Below are 26,340 nucleotides of genomic sequence, written 5' to 3'. Positions count from 1 at the left end.
TTATCAGTAGCAACTATTCCAGAATGTCCACACTGAAACTTCACTATTGTCTTTCTTTGTCATTATGCTTATTTTCCAGAAAATTTCCCTATGTTATCACCTTTCTTTGAGATGAGAGGAAGTTTCATATTAATTTTAGACTAGAACGGAGTACCCTTTTAATTTACTTCCACATCATTTGTACTTTCTCTTTTGTTGTATCTATTACATTACCTTTTCATGTCAGTTTTCCCATTATGAACTTCAGATGGTGTGGTTCATGACTGCATTGTTCACTGCTCTTCATAGCAGGTTTTGAATAAACAATTGTTGACTCATACTATAAGATTTTGTTGGTGATAAATATTTCAACAGAGATGGTTTTAAGTACTGTGTTATCATTATATTGGTTCCAGATAGGTTGAGAAGTAGAGGAAACCATTTCAAATATTAGGATTAAGATTTGTGATGAATAACTTAAAAATTTCTTGTTACACACACACCCCCACCCACCTGCACCCACCAACCCTCCCATTGCCTACCACTTTCCCTCCCACTCTCCCTCCCACTCTCCCTCCCTCCCTCCCTCTCTCCTTTCCCTTCCTCCCTCCCTCCTTCCCTTCCCCTCTTCCTCAGGTTCTGCATCCCCAGAGTAAGGCAGTCTCGGGTTGAAAATACAGTATTCATGGGATGCAGAACCTGTAGATAAGGAAAACCAATGTTTCATGTCCACTGGTTCTGTAGGGCCAACTGCAGGACTTGAACATCCATGGGTTTTGGTATCCAAGGGGGCTCTTGAAACCAGTCCTCCAAGGATACTGAGGGATGACTATATGACATAAAAGGAGTATTTAGTGGCCTTGGGTGATTACAGTTTTTTTTTTAAATATGTCTCTAGAATTGGTTTTTCACAGTTTTTTTTTTTCTTTTCAGTGGAAGTAGTGGAGGAAGTGGAAGTCGAGAAAACAGTGGTAGCAGTAGTATTGGCATTCCCATTGCTGTGCCTACACCTTCGCCACCCACTATTGGACCAGGTGTGTTATTTATTAATCTATGTTTAATACATGATAATATTTATGAGCTTTATTGTGGAAGGCTGAAATAAATTAGTCATATTGAGTAAAATTATTAATTACATTTGTGATCGTTGCTAGAATGAAGGCTGATAACAAAGTTAACAGTATTTTTAGATTGCTTTTCACAAAGTCTTTAGGATTTCACCAGCTGTTTCTCCTTATATATACTGCATATTAAGTAGTTTTGTTAAATAACTTTTTGTTGGCCATTTTGCTTTAGAAATATATTCATTCCTCAGTGTCCATGGGGGATTGGTTCCAAGGTCCCCTGCGGATACCAAAATGCATGGATGCTCAAGTCCTTTCTATAAACTGGTGTAGTATTTGCATATAACCTACACACATCCTCTCATATTCTTTAAATCATCTCTAGATTACTTGTAATACCTAATACAATATTAAGTGCTACTTAAATAGTTATACTGTATTGTTTAGGGAATAGTGACAAGAAAAATAAGTCTGCACATGTTCAGGACAGATGTAGCCATCTATTTTTTTCCCTGAAATATTTTTGATCTATGGTTGATTGAATCCAGGGATGAGGAACCCATGGATATGGAGGGCTGACTGTATTTGCCTCGCATACTAGTCAAGAATGACATTTATTATTTCAAGAGCAAACCAGTATTGTACGATACTCCAGCTGGAGAATCAGTGTCTATAAAGGTGAATTATGTTTCTAAGAGTTTTAATGTTGCTTTACAGGCCAGTATCTACTCTGGTGTTTGCTTATTTTGTGACTTTACTACATTTATCTATGATATTCAATATATATTTCAGTAAAATGCAATAAATGTAAAATAAAATTAAGATAGGAAAGTTACTTTTAGAAAGCATGAAAATTTAAGAAATCCTTGGAGAGCATTGAATTAGCCCCTTGATTTTTAGTAAATGAAATGGAGACTTTTTATATTGTTAAAAATGTATATTTTTAAAGTATGATAATGAAAAATGTTAGGAAAGAAATTCTTAGCTTTTCAAGCATATTTTTGAAAAAGGAGAAAAAGCCACTTATAAACATAGGCATATTTGATAGTTAAGGCAGGTATAAACTCGGTAGCCTCTTTACGTACAAAATTCATACTCATTTGAGCATGGGGGTATCTTTTTTCTTTTTCTTCCCGATACATTGTACTTTCTTGCTGTTTCAAAATGTTGAGTTTTCTTTTCTTGTACTCTGACCTGAATTATAAACTATTTTATTAGAAAACATTTCTGTCCCTCCTCCTTCTGGAGCTCCACCAGCACCACCTCTGGCACCACTTCTCCCAGTGAGCACTGTGATAGGTGAGATTGCATAGCCATTGGAGCCATTGAACTCACTTTACATAATTCATAATAAACTCCTCTGTGCTAGTAGAGTGCTGGCTTTTATAGTTATTAGGTTGCAGGTGATAATACAAAGATTAAAGTATTAAATCTAATATCACTAACTTCTGGTGAAAGGCTTCTGCACTTATACAGTAAACAAATATAAAACAACTTTTTCTATAATATGAAATGCTTGGTTTATAACCAACTTAATGTGTTTTTAATTTGTTGTTTGTTTAGATTTTTCTAGTCTAATCCCCCCTGCCCCGCACAAGTGAAACTTAATTTGGAACTCTCTGGTATATACAACAGTCAAAGGATCAGGGTGAAGGTGGGGACAGGAGGAGAAAAATTGAAAGGCAAACAATATGTGTGGGATGGGGTACTCTGAGGCTTTCCTGTGGATCATAGTTTGAAAAACTCTGATATGGCCCAATTTTTATGACATCTCAGGATGCCATGAAATAGTTTTCTCGATAAAATGCATTTAAATTGTTCACAAGTTGGGGATGACTGAACTGAGCATATAAGGAATTTTAAATATATTTTAAATGTCAATGTAAAAACCATTGAGTCTAGAAATACACAATCACAGTAATCTGGGTAGAAATGGATAATGAGGTGTTTCAAATAATGAGAGCTGAGTTTCAGGTTAAGTGAAATAAAGCTGTCTAACAACATCTTTTCCAAACATTTGCACATACCAAGGAAAAGGGAGAAAGGAGGTAGTAAAATGAAGACCCTAAGAATAGAAATTGTTGGTAGAAAATCTGTGAGAAAAAAATAGCCTCAACCCAATTAATAACCAGAAGAATTAAAATTAAAACCACAGTGAGATACTATTTTATATCCAGCAGACAGGTAAAAAGGTAGAAGTTAGCTAGTACCAGTGTTGGTGAGGATGTGTGTTGGTGAGGAAAGCAAATTGCTGGTGGGAGTTTATTAATGTATACACTCACTTCAGAAAGTAATTTATTGTTACCTAGTCAAGTTGAACATGTACCTACCCTAGATTTATCAATTTCATTTCTACATATTTACCCTAGAGCACTAGTTCTCAAAATATGGTTAAGGGACCCCTGAGGATTACCAAGATCCTTTCATGAAGTTTTTGAGGTCAGAGCTCTATTCATTATTTGTCCTTTTCATTCTCATTCTGTTATAACTATACGGTAGAATTTTCTAGAAGCTGAATGAAGTATGATAAAGTCATTGCTTTGACTCCTAATGAAATGTGTACTTGTGTATTCATATGTTTTAAAGATATATCAGTTTCAGTATCTAATATGGTAATTATCTACAGCTGTAACCCATGTCAACAAAAGGCTTTTGGGGTTGTCTAAGAGTGGACCCTAAGACCAAAAAGTGTGAAAACTGCTGTCCTAGAACAGTGGTTTTCAGAGTGTCATCCCCAGACAATCAGTATCTGAGAATTAGTTAGAAATACAGATTCTCAGGTCCCTTCTAGACCTGCTTCAATCGGGAAACTCTTGAGGATGGGAGTTTCTGCTGTTATAATACAGCAGTCTATATTATAACAAGCTGTAAGGCTGGGCACAGTGGCTCACGCCTCTAATCCTAGCACTTTGTGAGGCTGAGGCAGGCGGATTGCTTGATCCAGGAGTTCAAGACCAGCCTGGGCAACATAGCAAGACCTCATCTCTGCAAAAAATACAAAAAATTTAGCCGGGCATGGTGATGCATGCCTGTAGCCCCAGCTACTTGGGAGGCTGAGGTGGGAGGATGGCTTGAGCCTGGGAGGTGGAGGTTGCAGAGAGCTGAGATTGTGCCACTGCGCTCTAGCCTGGGTGACAGAGTGAGACTCCATCTTAAACAAAACACAAGGCCTCAAGAAGAAATACTGATCAATGATGAAGTTTGAGAACCACTGTCCTAGAGATTCAGGAATTATATTTAGGAATGTTCGTAGCAGTAGTATTGATAGCACAAATCTCAAACCAAAATGTCTAATAGTAGTAGAATGGATAAATAAATTATGATATATTTACATACAAATAAAATAGCAAAAATGAATGACATTGATATGCATAGCCACATGGATGAATTTTTGAAAATATTATCAAGGAAAAAGAGCAATTCAACAATATGTACAGATTGATTCCATTACAAAAGTTTATAAATTTGTAAAAACTGTGTGTATTGTTTAAGGTTATATATGTATGTGTGTGTGTGTGTGTGTGTGTGTGTATATATATATATATATATGACAAAAACTATTTACAGAAGAAAGAGAATGTTTAACATACACCTTGTGGGGGTTGGAATCCAGGAGAGGAGCACACAGGAAGCCTCAGTGATCTTGTTAATATTCGATTTCTTGAGCTGTATATTATTTAAAATTTTTTATACACACATGTATGTGTATAATTCACATGTATAACATATAATTATGCATATAAGTCACACACTCTTTGGCATTATTTATTTTATGATAAAATGTTAAATTCTAAAATAGGCTCAGAATTGCTAAATGATTGGCTTTTGTTCTTGAATCACCAATAAAAATAACTCGATTTCTGTACACTTTTTTATACAAGCCAGAGAAATGTAAAATCCTTTTACAGAGATTTCTATTAAAAATGGTTGGCTGGGAGTGGTGACTCACACCTGTAATCCAGCATTTTGGGAGGCCAAGGTGGGAGGATTGCTTGAGCCCAGGACAAGACCACCCTGGGCAACATAGTGAGACTCTGTCTCTACAAAACATAAAAAATTAGATGGGTTTGGTGGCGCTCTCCTATATCCCCAGCTACTCAGGAGGCTCTGGTAGGAGGATTGCTTGAGTCCAGGAGGTTGAGGCTTCAGTGAGCTGTGATCCCACCACTGCACTCCAACCTGGGCGACAGTCAGACTCTTTACCCAAAATAAAAAAATAAATTAAAAAAAAAACAGTTAAAGGCTTACTCTTTTTTTTTTTTTTTTTTTTGAGATGGAGTCTTTCTCCGTCACTCAGGCTGGAATGCAGTGGTGCTGTCTTGGCTCATGCAACCTCCATCTCCCGGGTTCAAGTGATTCTCCTGTCTCAACCTCCCGAGTAGCTGGGATTACAGGCATGTGCCTCCATGCCCAGCTAATTGTTGTATTTTTAGTAGACACAGGTTTTCGCCATGATGGCCAGGCTGGTCTCAAACTCCTGACCTCAGGTGATCCGCCTGCCTCGGCCTCCCAAAGTGCTGGGATTACAGGCATGAGCCACTGCACCTGGCCCTTAAAGGCTTATTTCTTGGCTCTCTGGAAAAACCTAGCTGTCCAAAATTACTTATTCACGAAGGCTTTTGAATAGACAATTATTTTTAAACTGTTTCTATTTAGAAAATGAGCATGTGGATGATTCAAATAATTGGTGACTGCCTATGACTTGGGAGTTCCAAAATGTTAGATCAGCACTTCTCTTAATGAACAACCTCTGCTGTATGGTTTTATCTAATACCTTGTGTGACCTCTAAGAAGGATTAGACAACTGAATGAAGATAAACTAGGACGCTGGCTTTTTACTTACTCTGTCATTGTTTGTTGTTTAGATGGGGCAAGGAAAATAATAATAATCCCAAAGTTAACTTTGGAAAGTATAGTTAACTTTAGAGGCTTTGAACTCTATTAACATTTTAAATATGAAACTTTTGAAATGTTGGGAAAGATGACACTTAATACAATGTTAAGTATTAATATTTTCATCAGTTTCGATATTAACTGATGGAAATATATGAGCATGCTAATTTTTTTTTTTTAAAAAGCAGATTCTTTGGATGTACTATGAAAAAGAAGCCCTCCAGGCATGGAGAAAGAGAATAGATTTGCTAAACAAAACTACCTTAAAATGCCATATTTTATAGAGTCAAAAAATTTTCTGCTTCTGTCAGTTATAAAAATTTAATAGGGAAAATGTATGTTAATCTTAAAACTTTGGAGATCTACAACAAATCTGACATTACATGAAAGTGCTTTGAAACGAGAAATGGCACATTTCTTAAAAATGATTTTACTTAATATGTATTGATACTAATAACTGCTAATTCAATAAAAACTCAAAAATATTAGTAAATAAAAATTTATTGTTTAACTTGGATTTGGCTAGATAGAGACTTATCATTATAAGACTCTATCTAGCCAAATCAAAATTCTGAAAGTTTTGTCAGTGGAAAGGAAGAAATTTGTAACTCAGACATGAATCTACTTATATCTAAAGACTGATGCTTTCTACCTCACACCATCTTTTGGTACTTATTTTATTGGAAAGACAATTTACATATAAAAGCTATGTATTTGAAAATGCACAAAAAATTTATATATCATATTAACAAAGTACCATTTGGGATTATGGTTTTTAAAAGCTTGAGAATATTACTTATTTACTTTTGCAGCTTTCCATGCAGCTGTTTTTTTTCTCTCTGTTTTTGACTTTGGAGATAAAGTTACTGATTTTTATCTTTACTTTTCTCTTTATTTTGTGCCTTGGTCTTGAAAAAGTAATAAATATTTCTTACTGAGGCCCCCTCCTGCTTTGTTCTGCCATCTAAGGTGATTACAATGCTCAAGTCTCTTTGTTGGTTGCCTTTGACTAATGCTTTTCAGCAGCCCCGGGCTCAGCTCCTGGTTCCCAGTATGGCACAATGACCAGGCAGATATCTCGACACAACTCTACTACTTCTTCGACATCTTCTGGTGGATACAGACGAACTCCCTCTGTGACTGCTCAATTTTCTGCTCAGCCTCATGTTAATGGAGGTCCACTTTATTCTCAAAATTCAAGTAAGCTTGTGCTTTACAGGCATACAGCAACAGTGGAGCTCCTTTTGAAGGAAATTATTTGAAACTGTTATTCTTGCCAGTGATAGACAACAATTGAAAACCATGATGTTTCATGTTTATTTTTGTTTTAGGATATTAGTCCTTGAATCATACCATTTTAAGAGTAATTGCTTACCACTTTCTCTTCCAAAATTTAGACTTACCAAGTATACTTAACTAAATTTATCGAGACATGTCTATATTGAGTATACTAAAATTTAACTTTAATATGCGATTTTATTACATAAGTAGAACTAGAGAACAAAAACATTGCAGAAATAAACTGAATTTATTGGCATGTTTGAGACAGCGTAGTAATGGTAAAATTAAAGACACAAACACTGTCAAAGTTTTCCTTTAAATTAATATAATGAAATTGCTGGCTATCACTTTTAAGGTCATTAACGTATTCAGAAATGAGTTCAAAACCGATTAAAACTGTTTGTGATGCCTGCTTAATTACTCTGTCTTTGAATAATTCTAATGGTGGGAATTTCTTTTGATTTCTGTTACCTCAAATTGCACATCTCAACACTAATTGCAGTCAGTGTTTAAAAGCTGGTAAGAAAAGAAAATAGTTTTAGCATATAATGTTAGGAAGTTAGAATAGTGTAGGGTAGTCATTAATATCACTTTCCATATTAAGATGTTCAATGCAAAAAGGAAAAAAAACAAAATTAGAAATGAACCTGTTGTCCACTGTTTGCTTTTAGCTTAAAAAGTTGTGCCCACTGGGCATAGACTGAGACAAGCTTTCCTACATGGCTTTTGTGGCTCTTTCTAGAGCCACATGTTATTTTAGTTTATATAAAAACACTTAATACTCAGTGAATTCTCCATATTTACATAGGAGGTTGCTTTAAGTTCTTTTTATTTATAATGAATGACCTGTATATGTATTTTAAAGCAGAGCTAGGGGAAAGTTTTTTTTTTGTTTTTTTTTTGTTTTTTTTTTTTTGAGACAGAGTTTCACTCTTGTCGCCCAGGCTGGAGTGCAGTGGCGCGATCTCGGTCCACTGCAACCTCACCCTCCCAGGATCAAGCGATTCTCCTGCCTCAGCCACCTGAGTAGCTGGGATTACAGGCGCCTGCCACTACACCTAGCCAATTTTTGTATTTTTAGAAGGGACAGCATTTCACCATGTTGGCCAGGCTGGTCTCGAACTCGTGATCTCAGGTGATCCACCCACCTCAGCCTCCCAAAGTGCTGGGATTACAGGCGTGAGCCACTGCGCCCAGCTGAAAGTTCTCATTAGTTTTTTGTTTAAATTTTAAACATAAATTATGTTATAGCAAAAATTCCTAAGAATTGAAAACCACTTTATCAGAAATATCAAAATTCACAAATAATCCCAAAATTTATATAGCTTTTTTTCCAGACTAAAATATTAAAGCTACTGAGAAGTGTTAAACTTCACTAAATAGGATTTTACCTAACATTTGGTATCAAAAGGTAGCCAGTGTCTGTCTAAATATTCCAGATTATCTAATAATTCACTTCACTTGTTTCATCAACTTTATTTTTTTCATATTCTGAATTTTTAGATCCCATCTTTTTGTTTATTATTTTTCTTTTCCCCACTTAGATATTTAATTTACTCTGCAAATAGGATTTTTGGTGACTTTTTTATATAATACATAGTTTTATAGTTTTATTTTAGCAATGCTTGTGTGGATTATTTTCAAACAGTATACTTTAATTAATGACCACATTCTTTTGAATATTGGAAAGCAAATTTGGCCTCAGATTTTAAATAAATTATTATGTTTTGTCAAATTAATTATCCTTCAATCTGAGTTACTGTTGGTGTTGTAGTAGTAGTAGTAGTAGTAGTAGTACGTGAATGTTTTTAGTGTTTTGATGTGCACATTTTCCCTTCTGTCTAAATGTAGTAATGATTAGTATCTTCACAGCATAGCTTTTCTTTTTCATTACATACTAACCAGCATGGCTAGTTACTAAGAGTTGTTTCTAAACACTTTTTTAGGTTTGTGAGAGTTTTTTGTTTTTTAAGTCAAAACCTCTAACCTTTTATTTAGGAGCCTTCTATAGAGTATTAGAATGAAATAGGATTGCTTTCATAGTGAATTGAATGTTATCTTTAGCTTTACAATGAATATTAATGCACATAATTGCTTTGTTACTTCTTTGAACACTGAACTTCTTTCAAATTTTTATGCTTACCAACAGAATTTGCATGTTGGATTAATTGAAACAACCTTTTGATTAATCCTTGGTAACCAATAAATTGTTTTTCTCTATCAATTTAGTGTTACTACTTGGTGACTACCGATAGACTAAATTTTGCTATCTAGTCCTACTGACTTTTTCTAAGCAATCTTTGCCAATTACTGTCTTGTTAAAGTGAGACAAAGTCACAAACATATGAATGTTTACTTCTAGTGTATGTTATAATTTTTAATACATGAGTATTTGGTATTAATTTCCTGTCAATTATGTCATCTCCACAAATGCATGTGAATGTGTTTCAAGCTATCCAATGAGTTGTTAAAAATTACTTTAATGCAAAGAACTACATATTTTAACTTATTGGAGATCAGGTTTCCTTTTTTAGAACAGTGATAAAAAGGTCACTTTTGAGATATCCCATGAAACTCTGACTGATTAACATGATATATTCCCTTGTAAATTTAGGACTGATATTTTTAAAAATAAAATTGCCAACTTAAAAATATAACAACCTTGTTTTACAAACAAGAGTTTTTCCTGGAGAGCTGTGTGTGAATTTAGATATAAGAACTGTCTTTAAAGGAAACCTGTGATTAATATTTTTATTGATATATGAAATAAATAACTATTATATATTTGTTTTATTTATTTGGGTCCTAATTTACAACATTACCTTAAAGCTAGACAAACCTGTTATAGCTATGGCAAAGACACAATATTCTGGAAACCTATGTAGGTATTTCATTGTTACCTATTTTAGAAGTCTTTCCTTAGAATTTGAAAATTTTATTTTACTAAAGTGAATGTGATGGTAAATTTAAATTCTCCCCAAACAATATAACATTAGGATTGAATTAAGTATATTTGTTCTTTTATAAAATTAATTAATTGGCTAAGCACAACTTGGCCTTTAGGTTTGCTTGTGGGAAATGTACTCGAAGGTTCTGCAGGTTTTTGTTTTGTTTTTTGTTTTGTTTTGTTTCATTTGCAAACTGTTCTTTGCATACTTATGTTTGTGGTCCTTGTAACTGACTTCTGCTTTTTGTTTGTTTCCTTTTCTTTCCTTTATCTGTTTTACTTCCCCCATACTGTGTTGTTGCTACCAGTTTCTATTGCTCCACCCCCTCCCCCTATGCCTCAGTTGACTCCACAGATACCTCTCACAGGCTTCGTGGCCAGGGTGCAGGAAAACAGTAAGTTTGGAAAAACTGAGCTCTGGAAGAGTAGAGGCTGTCTCCTTATAGCATGCATGGCTGACGATGAGTCATCGTTTTCCTTACTTTTATTGAGAAGCTAATCTTATCTTGAAAATAGGTGCAGATATGTTACTGAAACTGAAGAGCACGGTCTTCAGTTTTTTCTCTTTGTGTGCATGGTTACTGACCCATATAAATTTCAAAGCTGCAATTTTCTTATGTCTTTACATGATCCTAAAACAGGAGATCTGATCTTTACATATTCTTAAGGAAAGAATAATCAAACACAAAAATTCAAATTATATGGAAACTTTTAGCTTCTAACAGTTACTAGAATTAGAAGACATTTTTAATTCTAATAAATTTATCAAGAGATAGGTAGATATACTGTAAGATTAAATTTAATATGAAATTGGGGCAGATTTTCCCCCCTTAATTCCAAAATTTTAGGGAAAGCTTTGTAGCCTCAGATTTTTGTACATACATGATATTGAACCTACGTAAAGGTTCATTGTTAGGATAAGATTGAATGACCAAGAATAAGTAAATTACATTCATGCTATCCATTTCAGTGTGAGTGATAAGCAATTTAGCATCCTTTTCACATTTTGGCTACATCCAGGCCCACGAAGATTGTTCCTGAATATGAAAATCAGTTAACTTTTTTAGATCTTCTCTTGAATGAAGTTCAGGGATTTTTTTTTGTGGGGGGTGGGGGGAGAAGTTATTTTGGATATATGGCTTTAATCAGGATAGACTAGTTTATATTACTGCCTGATTACTTTTGAAATTCCAGAAGATGTGTAATCCTAATTGCATGATCACAGTGAATCTTATATAAAGTGAAAAATACCACTATTACTGAATTATAATATGCTAGAAAGGCTGTTGATGGTAATGTGGTCTATTTTTAATTTACTTCATTTGGACCATCACCATGAAAATAAATCTCAGGATGGTTTGAACAAATGAATAACCCACTTGCCCAGCCTATCCTCCAAGAGAATATATTGTGGCAAATTCCATTCTTCAGCTTTTGCTGACCCTGTTGTGTTATTCTCCCCATTCCCTCCCTCCTGCCAGTCAAATATTTGTGTACCCGATGTTACGTGCCAGACTCCGGGAGGAATACCAGCAGTTTAAGACAAAAGCCCCTTCCTTCAGGAAATGTGTGATCCAATTGGCTTGTTATAAAATGTTGTTTTGTAATGTTGAAATTTCTGAGTGTAAGCCATCCTTACTGTTAATATGTGTTTGAAAACCCTAATGTGTGCAAACATTTAAAAAGATATGAATAATCAGCCTGGGCAACATGGCAAGACTGTCTGTACAAAAAAATAAAAAATTAGCCAGGTGTAGTGGCATGTGCCTGTAGTTCCAGCTACTAGTTAGGCTGAGGCTGCAGCATCATTTGAGTCCAGGACGTCAAGGCTGCAGTGAGCCATGATCACACTACTGCACTCCAGCCTAGAAGTGCAAAAATAAATAGAGTGCAAAAATAAATAAATGCATGGATGGATGGATAGATAGATGTGAATCTTATTTTTAAAAATAAATGAGTAAGGGTAAACTGCTGGTCATTAATGCTGCAGAGTTTAAAAACAAGGCCAGTGTAAACTTTTGAACTGCCATATCAGTAAGAATTATTAGGAAATAATTTAAAATAGCCATAATGAACATCAGTTTTATGGGTCCAAAGTGACTGACTAGCTATTTGGTAAATCTTTTCTTTATATAGAAATCCAGTATTAGTGTACATTATTCTAGGCACGTGTGGTCTTTGCTAAAGAGGCTGTTGGTACTATATTAGTTCTTTTTACCAAACATATGAACTTGGGTCAGTCAGTGATTCTCCTTGTGCCACAGATTCCCTAACTTTATTTGGTTTCTGTTTTCTTTGAAAGTGTGTGAGGAAGATTGGTGTTAAAATATGTATCAGTACTTTAAACGTTTTATGAAGTACAAATTTTATGTGTTCTCTTAAATACCCAGTTTCTTATGACACTCAAAGTGGGTGATAATGAATGCATGTAGCAGCCTATTAATAAGTATTTCAGTTTAAGATATGAGCCTCTAAAAAAGTCAGCAGTGTGTTTACATCTCTTTATGATTATGCAGAGAATTAGATTAACCAAGACTTCTGCCATAATTTGAAGATAAGACATGTAGATTTACAGCAGTTGGACATAAAGACAATTTCGTGAAAACATTAAACTAATGTGATAAATCAAGAGTAAATGCAAGGTACCAACATACATAATTTACACATTAAGCCAAATTAAGGATATGAACTATGGCTGTTTGATGTCAGGAGGGGTCTGTACCCATTTTCCTCTCCTCAATAATATTAAAAAGTTTTATAGAGGAAGTTATGGGCAAAGATAAAATGGATCTAGGAATGAGGCAGAAAAATTAATTGTAGACCCGTTTGATAGGTGTTAGAGTGAGCATTACCATATAGGGTTTGTTTTCTAATAGCCCTTTCATCCCTCAAGAGGATAAAATAGAAATCACAGCATTGAAGTGGTTATGGAAATAGGGTCATTATCTGCAAATATTTTAAACCTGGAGCCCTTGGTTGTATATTCAGCACATTATTCCAAGGAGGGTAGACTAAACGTTTAAACCTGTATGACAGATAGATTATGGCTGATTTCTTTGATCACATAAATAGCCCCAGAAATTGGCATTTGATTTAGTATGTTTGTATTATGAACTTCTCCCCTGCAGGAATTATGTAATTCCTGTATCAATTTGTATGAAAACATTTTCATATGTCTTTTGAACTTTTAAAGAAATTTATTGATCAGAAATTTAAGTTAAGCATTAATTGGGTTCCAGCTTTGAATTCTTTAAATTTTAGGAGCATTTTTACCTGATATTATACTAGTTCATTGAACAGAGCTCTAGCCTGACATTTTCCCATTTCCCTGTTTACACCTTTGACTGTGTAAAGCACACACATACATACTGACCACGACCATCTAGAGTTTGAGGTATGAGTCATTTTTATTGTTTTGTTTACTGTAAGTTCCTTTTTGTTTGTTTTTTTAATTACATCTTCAACACTTTATGTTTAAATCTTAATTATTGTTGTATTCTTAGAAAATTGAATCTTTAGGATCTAGGCTTTCCCTCATCCCGTGCTTATGTTTTACTAGCAATAATGCAGAATTTTAGCTTGCTTTCTACATTAAAAAACTAATTATGAATATAAACATTTTTAAAAATACTCAATTAGATCTTCTACTGGTTGGGGATTCTTTTTCCATTTTTTCAACTTATAAAATGTAAATAACAGAGTAGAAAATCTGCACACAGAAGCAGACCTAATACCACCAACTTTACTTTTCTCTTCATCAAAACAAACAATAATCAACAAAGAAACAAAAATCTGTCCACAGGAGACTGAATTTTTAGGGAACCAAAGCTGTTTCAAGCCAAAATCAGGGGCATGAATGAGCAGAGTGAAAAGTGATCAAACCATTAATGTAATGTTACTCATATCATTTACTGCAGTCCAAATGACAAAAGTGACATAGATTTATTTTAGGTTGATTGTTAACATTTGTCCCGATCTGAACCTTGGAATAAGGAAACTACTCCTATAATCCTTATAAAAAGAGACATTGTCTCCTAACACCCTGCATTCATTAATTTGTAGTACTTCCAGATACCCTTATTTTTAGCTCATTTTGTTATTTTTAAATGATTCTTGAGTAGCATAAACTTTAACACACCAAGCTTTTATTTCTAATCATTGCATGTTTTATTATAGTGCATGCTGTACTTAAGTTAGAGCTTTCTTAAATTCTATTAACTTATAAGTTTCCATCTAGACTTATTTTTGATTCAAATCAATCATATGAATCTTTTTAGTTGCTGATAGTCCAACTCCACCGCCACCACCTCCACCAGATGATATTCCCATGTTTGATGACTCTCCACCTCCCCCACCACCACCACCAGTGGATTATGAAGATGAGGAGGCTGCAGTAGTTCAGTATAATGATCCATATGCAGATGGGGATCCTGCTTGGGCCCCCAAGAATTATATTGAGAAAGGTAAGGTACAGTCATTGAGTTGATGTGAAGGAAAATAACCTAATTGTAGAAATTTAGAACTATCAAGAACATCTAATCCAATGTTTCTCAGCCTTTTAAACTGCCTTACCAACCAAGATGATTTACTTAAACCTTACTTCCTAAGTTTTGTATTATTCCCAGTGTACAGGGGGATTCTTTCTTTGTATTTTAAATTAAAATTGCAGTGTTAGATTTGCTTTCAAACTACATATGCGTTCAGCTGAAGATTAACTTGCTGGACGGCATTTTATAGATGAAACAGCTAAGGCACAAAAATGGAGTTATATGTAATTAGTAAAGATTTTAAAAGTTCTGTCAAACTCTATTGATTACCTTTCATATCTAAATATAGACGGTCCCTGATTTATGATGGTTCACTTTAGGATCTTTTCAACTTTATGATGGTACAAAAATGATATGCATTCAGTATGCTTCTCAACTTATGATGGAGCTTTGTCTGGATAAACCTGTTATAAGTAAAAAAATACAAGTTGAAAATGTACTTTCAATTTACAATATTTTCCACTAAACAGTGGGTTTATTGGGACATAACCCCATTGTATGTAAGTGGAGGAGCATCTGTCTTTAAAAATATATTAGTACTATCATGAGAAAAGCCTCAATTAAGGTTTCAATTAGGTGATTTTATAAAACACAAGACAAATTATCAGGATTGTATTTCATGAAATTATGAACTACTCTAAAGTCTAATTTACCTACAGTACCCAATATTCACTATAATTATCTATTAAGAAATATAGGTGGGGAAGAAACAAATCCTGTTTCTAGTTTTTATTTTTTCATCCAGTTCTGTGCTATTTTAAAATCTGTATTTCTTTTTGCAGAAGTAGGAATCAAAAATAAAATCTGTATTTCTATAGAGTTCTGAAAAATGCTTGTGATTTAGTTGAACACTTTTGGTTGCCTTTGAAATATATTTCCTTCTATTGACTTTACTGGGTTAACGGACTTTAAGCTAGTAGCTGTAGCTCTTGAGACCAGCAGCATTCTTTCCTGCCCAAGTTTTGGATATGTGGCAAAAGTAAATTTGTTTTCCTTTTTTTTTTTTTATTTTTTGAGATGGAGTCTTGCTCTGTCTCCCAGGCTGGAGTGCAGTGGTGTAATCTCGGCTCACTGCAACTTCCGCCTCCCGGGTTCAAGCAATTCTCCTGCCTCAGCCTCTTAAGTAGCTGGGATTACAGGTGCCCGCCACCACGCCCAGCTAACTTTTGTATTTTTAGTAGAGACGGGGTTTTGCCATGTTGGCCAGGCTGGTCTTGAACTCCTGACCTCAAGTGATCCGCCCATCTCAGCCTCCCTGTGCTGGGATTACCGGCATGAGCCGAGCGTGGCCTTATATTTTTAAACAGTAAATAATTTACATATTGTTAAGAAAGTCTTGAATATTCTACTTTAGATTCCCATATACCTTCAAATAGAGAGCTGTTGTTACTTACGAGGATGATAAACTTGAGTGACCTTGAATTGTGTTTTTACCCATATTTTCTTACTTGGTAAAGCAAATTAACTATGAAAATGGGACCATATTTATATAAGTTGACAAATTTGGAATGATATATTGGGTAATATATTTGATAGTAGAGGAGGATTAAAAAGTATATTCCCAAGAACTAGGGGTGAGCACACTTTGTTTGGTATAAAGCCAGATAGTAAATATTTTAAACTTTGCTGGCTATACAGTCTCTGTCACAACTACTCAGTCCTGCTATTGTAGCGTAAAAGCAGACATAGACAATACATGAGTAAGTAGATGTGGCCATATTGCAATAAACCTTTATTTACAAAAAATGCATGGTTTGGATTTGTCCATGGGCCATTTTATACATTTTGGATTACTTTCTCTTTCCATAGCAGTTTGCAAAGGAAGTGAATATAGGCTAAGCATCCCTATCTGAAAGTCCCAAATTCAAAATGCTCCAAAATCCAAAATGAGTTCCAACATGATGCCGCAAGTGGAAAATTCCACAGCTGACCTCACGTGATGGGTCACAATCAAAATGCAGGCACGTGACACAGTTTATTCAGTGTTCCCAAGGGAAAAATAAAATTACCTTCAGGCTATCTGTATAAGGTGTATGTGAAACAAAAATGAGTTTTGTGTTTAGACATGGGTCCCATCTCCAAGATGTCTCATTACGCATATGTAAAATTCCAAAATCTGAAAATCCCAAATCCAAAGCAGTTCTGATCCCAGGCATTTCAGGTAAGGGTTACTCAACCTGTATCTTGAACTGAAAAAATTACAGACACCACAGAATTGCAAAGTTCTCTAAATCCAAAGCAGTTCTGATCCCAGGCATTTCAGGTAAGGGTTACTCAACCTGTATCTTGAACTGAAAAAATTACAGACACCACAGAATTGCAAAGTTCTCTAAGTATTAATTAACATCCTTTAAAGTAAGTAAATATTCTTTAAAAAAAAATCTGGGGACAGTCCCTTAAATTAGCATGGGTCCTTGAATGAGTAGGATGTGATTTACCTTCCAGTAACTGTGTTTTTTCAAATTAGATAGCTTGGGTTGTTACCTGGTTTACTGAATGGCTATGCAGCTTTCTTTGCCTGATAATTATTTTGAAAAGCCGGTGCTTTGCATATGATAGGCACTTGGTATTTGAATGAATTGAAACATCTACTAAATTCTAAAATTCAGAGAGCTTTCTTAAAGTGATTGACAGAACCTATTGATCTATTCAGTCTAATCAGATTGTCATTTGGCTCTAAGATTAAGCCAATGATTTAAGTACATGGTTGGCCACTGACCTACTTATATTGATAGATACAAAAATTAAGAAATCTTCATAAAAATAGTTTTGCTGTGCTATATATTTAATTGGCTTTGTCTTAAAATTCAAGTAAATGTTGGATATAGTGCACTCATGTGATACTTCAACTGTTTTTTCCATAGTTGTTGCAATATATGATTATACAAAAGACAAGGATGATGAGCTGTCATTTATGGAGGGTGCAATCATTTATGTTATAAAGAAGAATGATGATGGCTGGTATGAAGGAGTCTGCAATCGAGTGACTGGTCTGTTCCCTGGGAACTATGTTGAATCAATCATGCACTATACTGATTAATTTTTTTTTTCTTTTGAAGTAGATTCTTATTACTCAGTCATACTGTGGGACTATTATGGTTAACAGAACTGTCTTAATATGTTTTAAAATGTGCCCATATTTTCAGAACATGCTGTTTTATTGGTAAATTGAATGTCTACCTGTAAGCATAAATCTTTGAGGCAGTTTATGTATTGCTGAATAGCAATTTATACAAGAAGCTGTCCATAACTGATTATGCTTATGTACTTACTTACACATTTTTAACTTTATGACCAGCCTAAATATTCTGGGGGAAGTGGGGTATAATATTTAACGAATCATGATTCAGATTGTACCATTACATGTTTCAGTGCAGCATGGTTACTAACGCTATGTCAGACTAATATTAAAATCAGAAAATTTAAATGCTGGTGCTGGTCACTTTTTTTGTTAGATTCTCTCATTTAAAAAAATACTGTTTGTTTAAAGCATGCATAAAAATTTATGTATTGAAATATACTTAAAAATTCAAGATGCTTCCCATTTGTGTAATATTTACCTGGAGGACTCGTACTTAGGTGTCTTAACGTGAATTGAGTCTCCAAGGTCTCCATGTGAAACAAAAGAAGCAAAAAGAGAATTATCTGTAATGTTGTAATTTGTACCTAAGTTTTTTAATGAGTGAAATTTGCATTATAGAATTTTTCCATTCATAAATACGTAAGTGAACCAAAGGTTTTTGTCCTTTCCTTCACTGGTTTGCTTTAAAAAAAATAAAAGATAATGATTTATTGCAGAATTATGATTCTATTTTCTCAATATGTTAACTTGGAAAAAAATTTTAGCCTTATCTTAATCTGTCCCAACAGCAATGTGACGGATTTTTGCAGATTCAAAATCTGCAATGGTTATTTACAAGTCAATCTACTGAATTCCTTTTTTAAAGAATCTTTTGAAACTAAGAAAATGTGTCAAATTGTGTGCATTCATTCTGTAGGTAAAATTCTTAAGGATTGCCATGTCAGTCCTTCAGTTTTACAGTGAACTGTTGTACACTGCTTCAATGAAAGGAAGTTAAAAGTACCTTTTACATATTGTAAAAGTGGAGACAGCTGATTTGTGAGTAGGCACTCTTTAATCTATTACCTGGCACTAGCAACATTAGAATTTTAAAATAAAATAATTGGGAAAGAAGGTGGGTCATGTATTAATCAGTGAACAGAGATTTACCTAACCAACAGACTTGGATTGTCTTTTGACATAATCGAAATGCAACACATGCACTTTGTGTGTCTCCTCTTAATTGAAGGGAGGGCTGAGGGATGTTTTCTCTTCTTGTCTTGTGTATAATTCTCTATTGCTTAGGATATTAAAGTAGAGCACTCAAGTGTGGGTTTCTGTGTTATTGAGGATTTGTTTGGAATTCAAATTACAGTTATGTACTGGATGCTACAGACTTATAACAGCATAGTGAATGGTAAGACTAGTGCAAAACAGTTATTTCTGAAAATTAAAGACCATTATTGCTACCAAATCAATGTGACTATTTCATATGCATTTTGCCTTTGTTAATTTTAAACAAAGTATCATTAGTGATCAGCTAGCTACCTTCTACTTTCCATTTTTCAAGTGGATTGTTCTCTTAATTTGTATATAACCTGTTGTCTAAATTTTATGTACAGTCTTTTATAATAAACCATTCTCCTATATGAAATTTTGGATACTGTTAAAATATAACTGATGTGGACTTCAATGCAGACTTCACATTTTTCTGACCTTTACTCCTATGGTAAATCAAGACAAACCATTTGAATTTTAACATTGGTTATTTATTTGTGTAATGGCCTTACATGTGGATATTAACAGTGTAAACAATACCACATATAACCATCAAGATACCTTGATTATAATTTATAGGACTAGAATGACAGATTCAGGTGGTTTATTAATTACATTTAAAAAGTTTTCTGAAAAAACTTTTGCAATAAAAAAAATAAATTGCCCATCAATAAGTTTGATATCTTTTAAAATGATTTTTGGTTATCTGCACATGAAGCAAACAAAGTGTATTCCACAAAATTCTTTAGGCACAGTCTGGTAAGATAGCTGCCAGAAAGAACAGAAAGAGTTGTCATTTATCTCTTGTGAGTACAATTTCTGAAAGCTGAATGAGGGCATCTCTTTCTGGGGATGGTCGAAGTTTACTGATCTCTCTTATTGCTTCATGGCAGTACTGCTGGGCGAGGTAGGTTGTTTGTTGCACACCATCACTCTATAAGATACAGAACAAAACAGAACAGATGCCTGTCACTGACTGAATCAGCGTTTTAACTTCCTGCTATAATAAATGAACACATAGTTTTGAGATCAGATGAGCTGAGGATTACAGTTAACAGTCAAACTACATCTCTAATGTTCTTTTCCCGACTCATAGTGCTAACTTCCTTTAGGCCTTTTTCTCATATTGAAGCAAATTTTTATTCTATTAGCATGCAAAGCAGCTAGCTCATCAATATTACATAGTCATCCATTTTCCCCTAATTTTTACTTATTAGAATTTCTCAAAAGTTCTACGTACAAAGTATCTTTATACAACATTTTTAAATGTAAAAAAAACACAAGTAAAACTTACTTAAAAAAATAAAGAATAAAGACATAACAAAATGAAAGTACAGAGGGTTTATGATGAAAATCAGCTTCCTTTCTTCCAAAGGCACTCACTTTATCCATTAGGTTTTTTCTTTTCTTTTCTTTTCTTTTTTTTTGAGACAGGGTCTCACTCTGTCACCCAAGCTAGAGTGCATGACATGATCTTGGCTCACTGCAACCTTCACCTCCCGGGTTCAAGCGATTGTCCTGCCTCAGCCTCCCAAGTAGCTGGGACTACAGGCGTGTGCCACCATGCCCGGCTAATTTTTGTATTTTTAGTAGAGATGGGGTTTTGTCATGTTGGCCAGGCTGGTCTCGAACTCCTGGCCTCAAGTGATCTGCCTGCCTTGGCCTCCCAAAGTGCTGGGATTACAGGTGTGAGCCACCATGCCCAGCCTAGTTTTTATTTCTTGATTACCAATTTTAGTTATCATCTGTTACCTTTTTGTTAAGATGAGGATTTAGCCCAGCCATATTGTGCTGCCTCATCATTACACTGCTGTCTTTAGTTGTTTTGTTGATTACTTCTGTTAGGTAGCATCAACTTCAGATTTTATCTTGTATGAGCTCCTGTCCTTTCCTTTAACTATACTGTTAGACTATAGATATTTACATTCTATTCTATAACCATGTTTTAAAATATTGGTTCTTTCTAAAAGCCAAATACTAATAAAGTATCATTTCTATGATGTAAAAATATTTATTGCAGAATCAATTCATATACTATAATTCTATTTCCTTCTCCATGGCTCATGATCCCTCTGACATTTATTTATTTTTTAAAAATTTTTTTTTGAGATGGAATCTTGCTCTGTCACCCAGGCTGGAATGCAGTGGCGTGATCTTGGCTCACTGCAACCTCTGCCTCCCAGGCTCAAGGGATTCTCGTGCCTCAGCCTCCTAAGTAGCTAGGATTATAGGCGTGCACTACCACGCCTGGCTAATGTTTGTATTTTTAGTAGAGACGGGGTTTCACCATGTTGGCCAGGCTGGTCTCAAACTCCTGACCTCAAGTGATCCACCCACCTTGGCCTCCCAAAGTGCTGCGATTACAGGTGTGAGCCACTGCACCCGGACCCCTCTGACATTTAGAAATGGAATATTCCTAACATTGTGGTTGAAATACATCTGATTTTCTACACCAGTTGCTCAAAACATGACATATTTTAGTTTGCTGTTCCTTTTTGTACAGAAGCCTGCCTTCTCTCAGTGTTTTCCACACATTTTCCTGAGTACATCTGCAAATAGCCTACCCAGAAAGTGTTCGTGGGGGCTGAGCGCGGTGGCTCATGCCTGTAATCCCAGCACTTTGGGAGGCCGAGGCGGGCGGATCACGACGTCACGATCGAGACCATAATGGCTAACATGGTGAAACCCCGTCTCTACTAAAAATACAAAAATCAGCCGGGCGTGGTGGCGGGCGCCTGTAGTCCCAGCTACTCGGGAGGCTGAGGCAGGAGAATCACTTGAACCCGGGAGGCGGAGGTTGCAGTGAGCCGAGATTGTGCCACTGCACTTGAGCCTGGCAACAGAGCAAGACTCAATCTAAGAAAAATACAATAAAATAAAATAATAAAATAAAAATAAAATAAAATAGTGTTTATGGGAAGTCAACATTTTAGTCCTGATGTGTGGTGACTTTCTTTTGCCTTCGGATTTAATGGATCCTAGGTTTCAAATGTTTCATCCCCATTTGGAAGACCTTCCTCCACTGCCTTCTAGTATCCAGTATCTTTGCTATTCATTGAGCCAGTTTTGACACCGTTTTCTAGCATAAGTGACCACTTTTTTGTTTATTTTCTTCCTGAAATACTTGTTACATGATGGTACTGGTCCTTGTAGCTCTTGTTATTTTTCACTATTTCCCCCTTTCTGTTTTACACTTGGGAGGATTTCCACAATTTCACATTGCAGCCCTTCTTTGGAGTTTGTTCTTCAGTCATTTTCAGTTTCTTAGAACTTGCTCTTACTCATTTAAAAAGTACGATCCTGTACTGTTTTGTGAATGGGGTATCTTTTTGGATCCTCCTATTTATGTTTTTCCTGAGGTTTTTTTTTCCCCCGTTATTTTGGTCCCACTCTTTTGTTCAGCAAGCTTTAGTCAATTCATTTGTAACCCTGAGTTGTCTATTCATATTTAATGAGGGAATAGGCCTAGAAGCTCTGTGGGTGAACAGGGAGCTAGAATTTTGGAGAATTTGTTCAGAGAACATTCCCGTGGATTTTTGTTTTCTCTAAATGCGTTTCTGGCTAGGATTGCTGGAACTTTGCTATTCTCCATAGGTGCTACTATTAACTTCCCTCTTTTCAGTTCCACTTCCCACTCTAGCTTCCAATAATACCATTATTTCTGAAGCCAGAGCCTCTCCCAGGGAATATTGACTTCTTTATCAGCTCCAGCTCCCTCCCATAGTTTTTAATAGTACGTTTAAACCATTCTCCAAAAAAGGCAGTAACCCATAGTGAATAATGAGGCTTAACAGTATAGTCAGTTAAGAGAGAAAATTAACCTTTTAGGGGTTGGGGGTTGCTTTTTAAATTTTTTAAGAATCTGAAAGGTAATTATTTGGAAGTCTTTCAGGTACTACACTAAGTACAGATCTCATGCCACACTTGCTTTGTAACAATTTTTTGCTCACTCCGACTCATCCAGTACATCTGTTGGCTGCAAATGACAGTGAACTTGGAAATGGCTCATTCTCACAGGAGTCAGTCACCAAAACTCAAGTCATGCAGAGAGATCTGGCTTCCACAGAAAAGTTCTGAAGATACGTGGCAATATATTTAAAGCAAGCCACTAGCCCCTGAACGGGGTTAAATGGTTCTCCCTTTAAAAGAAAAACATTTATATAAATGTATAGTTTGCCTGTGTTGGTTTAATTGTTTTCAATGATCATTTCTTTAGTCATACTTTTATAACAGGTAGGACGGACTAGGAAAGCCCAATTATGAGTAGACTATTGCAGCAGTCCAGCAGCAGCCCGGATGGGGTCATGGATGGGGACATGGATGAGGCTGGAGCCGAGGCTGGGTGACTGGGGGCCCAGTGATTCTGTTGATGGACACAGGGAAGGCTGGTTCCACACCTCTGGGTTTCAACACTAACAGTTCACCACAATCACTTAGGTACCTTTTAAAAGATATTAATGTCTGTGCCTTACCTAAGACCAGTTAAAACAAAATATTTCGTAAGTAGTCTAGAAGAGAAATGAAAATAAAAAATCAGAAAAATGAGTGTTCCCTTCTCAGTTTTTGTCACATCAAGAGTTGACCAAACAGTCTTGTATCTATAATTTAATGTTTAGTTAATGTTACATTTTTGGATTAAAGGATTTTGCCACGTTGTTCCTGCTGCTGCCTTTTTTTTAAAAAACAGTCTTACCTGTAATACATACTGTCGAGCTCTGTCTACATCTCCCGGCAAACTGAACCGTCGCATGATCATAGCATTCATTTCTGGGAACTAACAAAAAAAGAGAGAAAATCTGAGAAAATCTATTTATTTCTCTTGGGAGAAACAAGTGTTCTAACACTAGTTTGTAACAATAGGAAATAACAAGAAACAACAAAAATGAAACTAAGTGTCTAGATGATGTGGGAGAGCAGTAAACTGTGGCAACAAAAGCTGAGCTAAGAGACATCCACCGTCTATGCCTAGGCACTGTGGTGGTGTACGGGAGGAGGAGACATTAGTCCTTGTTTATTCTGATGTTTTATCCTAGTCCAACATTGAGTAAGAGAGGCAGGAGGAATAAAGTACATCTTTAAAACAACATGGTTCTGGCCAGGCGTGGTGGCACACGCCTGTAATCCCAGCACTCTGGGAGGCCGAGGTGGGCGGATCACCTGAGGTCAGGAGTTTGAGACTAGCCTGGCCAACATGGTGAAACTCCGTTTCTACTAAAAATACAAAAAATTAGCCGGGCATGATGGTGCACGCCTGTAATCCCAGCTACTCGGGAGGCTGAGGCAAGAGAATTGCTTGAACCTGGGGAGGTGGAGGTTGCAGTGAGCCGAGATTGTGCCATTACACTCTACCTTGGACAACGAGTGAAACTCCGTCTCAAATAAAAAATAAAAAACAACATGGTTGTTAAACTTTAAATCGTACCAGGATCACCTGTACTGCTTGTAGGGCCTCTCCCCCAGTTTCTGATTGAGTAGGGATGGAGCCTTGGCATGCATTTCTAACAGATGCCCAGGTGACACCAGTATCTCTGGTCTCTGCCAACATTTTGAGAGTCACTAGCCTAGGATGAGGATGGGAATTAGGCATTCTACTCTAAGTACTAAATTGATTACCAACTGAAAGCTACTGAGGTTTCTGAGCAGAGGGCATTATGTGCAGAGCTCTGCCTTAAGCAGTGTGTAGAGTGGATCTGAGCAGTGGTGCATGACATTGACTGCATACTGGGATCAGCTGGGGAGTGGTTGTTTTTTTTTTTTTTTTTCCCTCCTGTGATGGAGTCTTGCTCCATCACACAGGCTGGAGTGGTGCAGTGGCACGACCTCGGCTCACCACAACCTCTGCCTCCTGGGTTCAAGCAATTCTCTGCCTCAGCCTCCTGAGTAGCTGGGACTACAGGTGTGCGCCACCACACCCGGCTAATTTTGTACTGTTAGTAGAGACAGGGTTTTGCCATATTGGCCAGGCTGGTCTCAAACTCCTGACCTCAGGTTATCTGTCCACCTCAGCCTCCCCAAGTGCTGGGATTACAGGTGTGAGCCACCGCGCCTGGCCTGGGGAGGTATAAATACAGTTGCCTAGATCCTGTTCCCAGAGACTTTGGTTATACTGGCTTGGGGTTTAGCCTGGGCACCAAGATTTTCAACCCCCTCCCACCCACCCTGGTATTTTTAATGTGCCGCCAAGGTTGAGAACCATGGAATTAAAAGAGTCAGAGGTAGACAGAACAAACAGGTTACTAGAGTAGGTTATAAAAAAGACCTGAATTAAGATGATAGCAAGAAGAGAGAAAAAAATAGGTAAAAAAGGAACTGAAGGTAAAATCGATATTCTACAATACTTAGCAACTATTTAGAAGTGTCACCATTAACAGAATACAAAAGCCAGGACACCAAATCACTTCACTTCCTAGATCCGAGCTCTAGTCTTGGTTTGGCTACCAGCTGCCACAGCCGAGTGACTTCCTTAGCCCCTGGGGTCTTAGGCTTCTCATCTTCATGACTGGAAGCCCTTGAGCTCTAACAGTCTATGGCTCCACGGAAGAGGTAAGATGTGTTTGATTTTGGCCACGTCAGTGCTTACAGCGTTGCCAGTTTTTCCCTGGCAGTGAACCTGAAGGATGAAATAAGTTGTTGTCCTGTAACCATGACCATGGTATTAGTAATCCTAGAAGAAAAAATAGGGCATACATAGAAAAGCCACAGCCAAGTGATCATAGACGAAGAAATAATTTTTTCAGACCAAAATATGTGTCAGAACAAAGCTCTAAACATGTAGAGACTGCTAATGTGTTTACAGAATTTATAGAGCCAGCAACTGGTTAGTTCTTATGAAAACCAGTAATTTCCTTTAGTTACTGGTCTTTTAAGAAGAAAACAAGCTACTAGAAATCAGGAAAGCCCAAATCAACTTCTATGGTAAAAAAGCCAAATCAAGTAGGTTTTAGTTTTGTTATGAGACCTGTTCTGTTGCCCAGGCTGGAGTGCAGTGGTGCAATCATAGCTCACTGCCTCAAACTCCTATAGGTTCAAGTGATCCTCTGCCTCAGCCTCCGGAGTAGCTGGGACTACAGGCACGCACCTGGCTAATTTTTTAATTTTTTTTTTTTTTTGAGATGGAGTCTCGCTCTGTCACCCAGGCTGGAGTGCAGTGGCACGATCTTGGCTGACTGCAACCTCCGCCTCCCGGGTTCAAATGATTCTTCTGCCTCAGCCTCCCGAGTACTTGGGACTACAGGCGCAAGCCACCATGCCCAGCTAATTTTTTGTATTTTTAGTAGAGATGGAGTTTTA

General features: G+C 36.2%; 2 protein-coding genes across 21 annotated transcripts in view; one reads left to right on the top strand and one right to left on the bottom strand.

Annotated features, from left to right (window-relative positions):
* ABI1 (abl interactor 1) overlaps positions 1-19,426 on the top strand; it is a 111,953-nt gene extending 92,527 nt beyond the window's left edge. For 2 of the 18 annotated variants that reach the window (XM_003821412.5, XM_008974875.4), the window contains 6 exons: positions 913-1,013; positions 2,262-2,342; positions 6,960-7,136; positions 10,473-10,559; positions 14,442-14,627; positions 17,576-19,426. In XM_003821412.5, the coding sequence (XP_003821460.1) occupies positions 913-1,013; positions 2,262-2,342; positions 6,960-7,136; positions 10,473-10,559; positions 14,442-14,627; positions 17,576-17,751 (808 nt within the window). In that variant the 3' untranslated portion in view covers positions 17,752-19,426. The remainder of the gene's footprint in view (positions 1-912; positions 1,014-2,261; positions 2,343-6,959; positions 7,137-10,472; positions 10,560-14,441; positions 14,628-17,575) is intronic. The other 16 variants (XM_008974878.4, XM_008974876.4, XM_003821411.5 and 13 more) reach the window with 10 other exon arrangements.
* A 93-nt stretch (positions 19,427-19,519) lies between these two features.
* PDSS1 (decaprenyl diphosphate synthase subunit 1) overlaps positions 19,520-26,340 on the bottom strand; it is a 51,577-nt gene continuing 44,756 nt past the window's right edge. For all 3 annotated transcript variants that reach the window (XM_003821409.4, XM_063607636.1, XM_034930147.3), the window contains exons 11-12: positions 23,744-23,824; positions 19,520-19,984 (exon numbers count right to left, since the gene is read on the bottom strand). In XM_003821409.4, coding sequence (XP_003821457.3) covers positions 19,844-19,984; positions 23,744-23,824 — 222 coding nt within the window. In that variant the 3' untranslated portion in view covers positions 19,520-19,843. The remainder of the gene's footprint in view (positions 19,985-23,743; positions 23,825-26,340) is intronic.

The sequence above is a fragment of the Pan paniscus genome, chromosome 8 (assembly GCF_029289425.2).
Source record: "Pan paniscus chromosome 8, NHGRI_mPanPan1-v2.0_pri, whole genome shotgun sequence".
Classification (NCBI taxonomy): domain Eukaryota; kingdom Metazoa; phylum Chordata; class Mammalia; order Primates; family Hominidae; genus Pan; species Pan paniscus.
Note: the sequence above shows the minus strand (reverse complement) of the source record. Positions and strands in the feature narration are given on the sequence as shown.